Source organism: Glycine max, chromosome 3, assembly GCF_000004515.6.
Source record: "Glycine max cultivar Williams 82 chromosome 3, Glycine_max_v4.0, whole genome shotgun sequence".
In the NCBI taxonomy this organism is placed as follows: Eukaryota; Viridiplantae; Streptophyta; class Magnoliopsida; order Fabales; family Fabaceae; genus Glycine; species Glycine max.
In genome coordinates, this window is record NC_016090.4 from 2,945,776 (window position 1) to 2,953,538 (window position 7,763).

General features: G+C 31.6%; 1 protein-coding gene across 1 annotated transcript; it reads left to right on the top strand.

Moving 5' to 3' along the window:
• Positions 1-3,102: 3,102 nt before the first annotated feature.
• Positions 3,103-5,559, top strand: LOC102670533 (UPF0481 protein At3g47200). The gene is made up of 2 exons (XM_006577338.4): positions 3,103-3,286; positions 3,775-5,559. Exon 2 carries the CDS (start codon positions 3,942-3,944, stop codon positions 5,319-5,321), a length of 1,380 nt encoding a protein of 459 aa, XP_006577401.1. The 5' UTR covers positions 3,103-3,286; positions 3,775-3,941; the 3' UTR covers positions 5,322-5,559.
• The last annotated feature ends 2,204 nt before the right edge of the window (positions 5,560-7,763 follow it).

The window sequence follows — 7,763 nt, forward strand, 5'->3', positions numbered from 1 at the left end:
TATCTTCATGAAAGTTATAGATAATTTTATCCTCAAAATGTTGATACGTGTTTCATATCGTTTGATTTCAATAACTCAAGATATATGCCTAAAACAATGTACTTAATATGTCAAGACGTTATGGATTTAAGACTTTATAAAACTATATTTGTAAATGATTTTAATCACTTATAAACTACCCAAAAAATAATTGTCTAGTTCTATGATTTGAAAAATATTATTTTTATTCTCACCTTTCAAGGTTAGTCTCATGAACCAATCTTAGTTGACATTTAGAGTTTTACACACATTATTAATTATTTACTTTATTTTCAACAAAATATCCAAGTTTCATCAGCAAGAGGTTATGTTGCTCAATATCGTTAAAAGAATACTAGAGAAATATCGTGAGACAATACAATTCTTTTAAACAAATTAACTCAAAAGTTGATAATCTATCCAAAATAACGTACTTTCCAACAAAATGCAAGCACTCTAAAAGCACATAACTCTAACCCTTTTATTTAATATTAAAACACATTTAATTATCACTTGACTCATCATTTGGCCAAAATATACATATGGCAATAGGAATATCAGTTTTAATGTTGCATGCACCGGGAAGTCCTATAATTTTATATGGGTCATAGTGTAATGTTTTGGTAGCAAACTGTAAACAATCACACATATTTCCTACACCTCTACCATTATTTTGCATGGCAATTGTAAACGCGTAATTTGCTAAGACACAACATTCGAGAGTTGGATGGACCCCAGATCCTGGAGCAGTCAAATCAGGCTTACAAGTGTCAATTAATGGTTCATACCCATTGCATTTTGCAGGAAGATGTTGAGATACAGTAGAGAATGTTGTTGTTCCCAAACCATAAGCCATAACAAACATTATAAGAGCCAAAACTTTCTTGTGCCCCATTTTATCTTGAATCTGTATGCAATTTTCTTTTCAGTGTTTTGAAGTGTTGATCAACCACACACGGCATAACATTGCTTATATACTTAATATTAAATTTTAGAATAACTCTAAATCCTTTATATGGTAAACATTAAATGTATTATTAAATAAAAATTAATTATTCCAACATTTAATACCTATATATATATAAATAAAACTTAATTACTTATATAGTAAACATTAAATGTATTATTAAATAAAAATTAATTATTCCAACATTTAATACCTATATATATAAATAAAACTTAATTATCATAAAATTTAATATTTATCTCTCCCCGGCCATCAACAGATACATGCATACATGAAAAAATTTATTATTTTCATTAATTTGATTTGGTGATGCTTGTTTTATTAATATTTAAAAAGATGATTTATAGAAAATATTTTTAAATAGAAAAGTTTGATGTATGTTAACATAATATTAATTTAGTCAAATATTTGTAGCATATTAATTTCAAATATTATTTAAAATATTAATCTGGTCAACTATTAATTTCAAATATCAATTTATTCAAAATATTACTTAATTCAGTTGATCATTATTTTAAATATTATTTTGGTCAAATATTAAATTTGAAATATTAATTTTGTTGGAGACTGATTCAAATTTATGTTAAATTGGTATTAAATTGTATCTTAATTATATATTGTGTTCAAAGACACGAATTTGACTTAATAATTGTTACGGTGCCTAGGAGTAAGAGACATAAAAAACTTACAAATGAGTGCGGTGCCGTAACGGTGAGTGCTACGGAGAATGTCGCCGTGAGTTGCAATGAGAAAGTGAGGAAATGATTTAATTTGTTCTCTAAATATTAACGACCTTTTTAAAAGTTTAGTATGTTCTGATAGTCTTTTAAAAGACTTTTTCATATTAAATTTTTAATATTATTTTCTCTGACGTAGTAAGAACGTAATAGGAAAGTTAAAAGAAAAGAAAACTATAACAAGAATAGAAAAATCAATAAAAATAACGAGGAATATAAGAGGACAGATGATTCACACCTAAATTGTAATTAAAGTCTTACTTGATTTAAAGAATGAAAGTTATGGAGGAGTAATGTGTAATCAAAGTCTGCTAGTTTAAAAAAAAATTAATTGTATCCAAAAAATAATATAAATATATATATATAAATCGGTCTATCAAGTTTATAAGACTTTTTAATAAGTTTAAGTCGATCTATTTAATTTAATAGGCTTTTAAAAAAGCATGAGCCTAAATTTTTAATTAAATAGGTCAGTTCAGGTCAGACTTTATGTAAGTCAGGTCGTCAAAGGCCCCTGTAGACCGACCTGGCCTATTCTCACCCTTACCTAGGAGTAAAAGACATAAAATAACTTACAAATAAGTGCGGTGCCGTAGCGGTGAGTGCTACGGAGAAGGTCGCCGTGAGTTGCTATGAGAAAGTGAGGAAAATGGTTTAATTTGTTCTATTTTGAGTTGTTATGAGAAAGTGAGGAAAGGGTTTAATTTGTTCTCTAATAGAATGTAAGAGTGTTTGCATGTGGGAGTGGAAAATGGAAATATCAATTCAGTATTGTGCAAAAAAAATTCTCTAATAGAACAGTTTTGTGTTTTAATTTATGGATTATTATAAACAACAGTTTTGTGATTGTTTCTAACACCTAATAGAACGTTTTTTTATATATATATTTAAGTATACAATGGTTTATAACTGTTGTATTAAAAAATAAATAATAAAAAACCGGTGCCTATTCGATATAGAGAATGGTTTTAATATTTTATCTAAAATTTTAAATATTTTTTTCACCTAAGCCAATAATATATTAAACCATTGTATATTGTTGCCTAATGTAATTGCTACCACCGAAATAGACGTTGCCGTAGCCCAAAAATATTGGAATGAGTTGCAAGCACCTGACATCTTTACAATATTTCTTTAAATATTGACATAATTAATACCAAAAGTTGTTTATACCGTACTGTCTTATTCTTTAGTCACTTACCAAGCAAAGGAAAATGCTTAATTTTATAAATTAAAGTATTTTGATAACTTTTCAAGCACTTATATAGCACTGCGTACTAAGCTTGCACCGGTTTGTAACATGATTTATTGTGCCTTAATAACATTTTGCCATTCTTTTTGAGTTAGCTTTCCCTTCTCTAGAGCAGAGCTATATATGACTAATGTCCACCTCTGAGTCATACATCTAAGTCCTCTATCTTGTTATATATATCTTCTTCCTTATCCTTTTTTCTTTCCTATAGCTTAGTAATAATGCATTCTTCTACACATGCAATGATGTACATTTTAGGTACAGTACCTTACCGTGTTGTTTTTGCTGGAGATATGCTTTAGGCACATTAAGGTAAGTTGTCCCCACAAAAATTTCATTTTTTTTTCCTAATGTAACATATGCATATGTATAGTTATAAATTACCTTCATAATTTAGTTAAAATTAAAATGTATAATATAAGTGTTGCTCCCTCTAAGTTATATATGTGAGTATTATTCCCACTGATAATTGAAAATATTTGGATTCATAACTCAATGAATTCAATTACAACTCTGGTTAGGTAGTCGACAGAACATCAAATACCTATTCGATCTTTTAAGAGACAGATAATCACACTTACTATTTATTAAATAATCATGGGGTTAAGTTTCCCAACCCTGATTAGAGGGTGTATTACCTAGATGGTAATTAGCATGTTCAGACCCAAGAGTCCAAGGCCTAACAGAGTTAGTATAAAAAAGATAGGACCCCAAGTAAAAATGATTGTTTATGGAATACACATTTATTATCATATCTATTTGGCTAGATTGAATTCTTACTTGAGTGTTGTCTTTTGCAGGTATCCCTTTTTGAACCACACCATTCTAACAGAGTGAAGAAGGAAGAGAAGCAACGAGGACCCTTCGGCACAAGGAGTAGTGTCCAGTCAGATTGTGTGACAGGAACATTTTAAGGGGAGAAGACAATGGATAAAAGATCAGAAAGGCTTGCACAACTAGGAGAAGAATGCAAAGTATTGAAAGGGATCTTCAAACTCAACAACCCAAAATACAAAGGGTTGACATACATATGCGGAAAAACCAAAACTTTGCCAAGTATTTTTCTCCTAGGATGCTATCAATTGGTCCCATCCACCATGGCAAGGAGAATCTCAGGCTAGGAGAGCATTACAAGCTTATTTGGACAGCAATGTATTTGAAGGAAAGCAAACAAAACCCTGAAGATCTATGTCAAAAAATTGAACTACACATTGAAGAAGTGAAGGGTTTTTACACTAAGGAAGCAATTGGAGACTACAATGACAACGACCTCGTGTGGATGTTGTTTGTGGACGGATGTTCTGTCCTTCAAATCATGCAAAAATTGGACGCAGTGCATCCAAAAAAACTGAGGATTAAATTTGACCAGCAAGAGCATGTGATCATGGATTTGCATTTATTGGAGAACCAAGTTCCATACAAAGTTCTCGAGCTTTTGAGCAACAATGATGAGGCCATGTTACTGCACTCCATGTTCAACCTCGGATTTGATGGCTTTCTAAGTTATATTGTCTATGATTCCTTAATCCCATTCAATGATAGTGAATCTTGGGCAAAAATCTTCGAAAAGCTTCTCTCAGACGAAGATCTACCACAAGCGAAGCGCAAACCAAATCATGTACTTGATTTTGTGCGCTTAATGTTCTTGAAAATTGATTATAAAGATCTTATGGTGAACAAGAGTAAGCAAGAGAATGAAATCCCAAAAAAAGGTGATGGTGAACATAAGATAGATGTCAAAGGTCGTCATAGTTCATGGCTAACATATAAAAACATAAGGGAACTCAAAGCAGCTGGAATTCAAGTGCGAAAGAATGAGACACTATGCTTGAATAATGTCTCTTTTGTCTCCAAGTGGTTTTCTGGAGAGTTGACACTTCCTTGGTTTCATGTTGATGAGTTGTTCTTTTACATCTACTTAAACATGATAGCATACGAGAAGTGCCCAGATTTTCATTATAACTACGATATATGCTCCTACTTGGCCTTCTTAGACACTCTTGTTGATGATGCAAATGATCTGAAGGAGCTGAGATTGGCAGGGGTGTGTCAAAACACGCTTGGGAGTGATGAAGAAGTGGCCAAACTCTTGAATTCTATAGGGACTGAATTGGCCAGCAAAGAATTCTGCTTGCTCAGCACTGGAATGATGGCTTATAATGAGAAATACACTCGAGTCAGAGATGAAATTAAAAAGCATTGTAATACCAAGTGGAAAACATGGATGGCTCAAGTTTATAACACACATTTCAGCAATCCTTGGTCTATATGTGCCTTCTTGGCTGCAGCACTAGCACTTGTGCTCACTGCTATCCAAACTTGGCTGGCCTTTCTCTCCAATAATTGACCTTAATTTGTGGGAATATCATTCAAGATTGCAATTGTGTGAGCTTATATTGATTGTGTTCTCTAGGATATTTATTCTTGTGTTTGTGTGTAACTTTTCAAAAGGGAGCAGATCCTTTCATCATTTTCTTAATTTCGCATGATTTGTAATGTTCATCCACTCAAGAACTATTAATATTCTCCTTTCTTTTTTCTTTTTCATTTTAATTTGAAGTCCCCCCACAGTATTTTTGCACAAATGGTGGCACCCCCCATAGTGGTTGCTTTGTTAAAGGACCTCATTATTCTTCATTTTATTCGTTTGCAAATTTATTAAGAAAAAAAATTACGAAACTCTTGAAAAGTAGATAATTTGTTTGAACATTGGAATCTGAACAATTGTATCAAGGTGTTGAGTTTCCTTTGCACCAAAATTTCCAATTGACAAGACTGAACATGATAAACTTGTCTTTTGCAACCTCTGTTCCTTATTCCATGAAGGCAGAGCTGTTGTAGAGGATTCACACATTTCTTGTGTTTACAACTTTTTGAATATACCTACATGCCTTGGTCAATGTTAATGTCACCAATATTTTGAAAAGATTATGGATGTTGTGATTATCACTTGATGATGACTCGACTCACTTTTATTTTTCATGGTTTAGAGCTTTAATTAACTTTCTAAAACTGTTTAACACTGGATCTAGTTGCATACCAGTTTGAGATTTGATATGATCTTGTCCTAGAATAATGTGTTCAACACGAATTAATAGAAGACAATGGTTCCTCTACGAGACTATGAATACAAAAATTTATTTCTTCCTTTGTAATTTATTGAATTAAAAATCCCTCAGTCATTTTACCAATTATGAAGTCATGGCACTATGCTGCAGATGTCTATAAGGTAATTTTTTCAATATTCATCAAACAACTAAATTGTAGTGAATTTTGAATTGTTTGTTTCTTCCCATGCATATTAATATCAGTGGAAGTGTAGGGACAAATGCTGCTGTGAAAATATGGGGAATCAAACCTTACCAGAATTTGAGACTTTTCTTAGACAGTGGTTACCAGTTACTCTATATGTCTTTCCTTTTTGTTACAGTCATCTAATTTATTCTAAATCACGATGGCGACCATTTTGAGTTGCTTGCAACTGTTTTGATGGAAGGTAAAATGTCTGCAAGCATTAGCAGAGCAAGTTGTTCTGTTCCACTATTTTTATGCTATTAATTCTTTGAGAGTTATTGAAGGAGAGTGATAGAAAGAGTGTCCCTAGCACTCATCATCTTGTAGATTAGAGCAAATGCTTCAAAATACAACTTTGGTGAGTTTGACTGTTCATAAGCATTCATAGGCAAGTTAAAATCAATAACCCACTCTTCAAAATATTGGCACTGCACTAAAATAGACGTCATATATTTTTTAATCTGACATGCTGTTATCATGGCTGCGATTTTGGATTGAAATGTAGGACACTACTCACCATCATGTTTTGACTAGATGGTGTGGATTAAAGGGCAAGTTAGCTCTCATAGATGTGTATTCCGACCATTGTTTCTAATAAAATGTTGTTAGAATGTTAAATATCTTTAATTTTTTTTACTTATAATTGTTGGTTTTAATTTGAGAAAAAATGTAGGAAAGAAACAAAATGACAGAGAGAAGAACATGAGTTTTACTTGGAACAACTGCGACACCTTTTTTATTGAATGAGTCTCATATTTAAATACATTTCAATAATTGAATAAAAGATCATACTTCATTATTTTAGGAACTGTGACTGCCTATTGATAATTCAAAAACAAAATCAGAAATTAATTTAAAATTTGAAGCTGACTTATTCACTAATAGCACAATAACTCATTCAAATTAAAAATCAAAACTACCTTAACAACATCTATGGCACGTTCAACAACATTTTTCCTTGCCTTGGAGGTTGTAAACTCTTGTCTTCTTTAGAAATTCAACTTGTTGTGTTGAAAAACTATTGCTTCCTTCACATGTGATTGAGCCTTGGCATTTTCAGCTTTCAGGGGACTTTAAACACTTCTCATTATGCTCAATTCTTTTATTTTTCTCCCTCTTCTTGTTTGTATGCTCTTGTGCAATAGCTGCAAATTTTTATTTAGTTGAACTACTTTGGGGCTGCTATTTTAGAATTTTTCTTCTCTTTTTTTTTTCATCTTTCTGCCTTTTGTGAAACAATTAAGTGATATTCTCTTTTATTGAAAAAAACAATTTATTTCTCCTCCAATGGATTTAAAGCAAAACTTTTTTCTCTCATTTTTACTTTGAGAATATCATTGTCTTCTTCATCTTTAATCAAACAAATTTTGTTTTCAAACAACACTTTATAACCTTTCTTAACTCGTTGTCCAACACTCAACAAATTTTGATCAATTTCAGGAACATACAAACACATCAGAAATGAGATTTGTACCTTTGTTGGTTGAGATTGTTG

What these genes read in the sequence shown, in the direction of transcription:
- LOC102670533 (XM_006577338.4), top strand. Translation starts at nt 3,942, where the DNA reads ATGCAAAGTATTGAAAGGGATCTTCAAACTCAACAACCCAAAATACAA.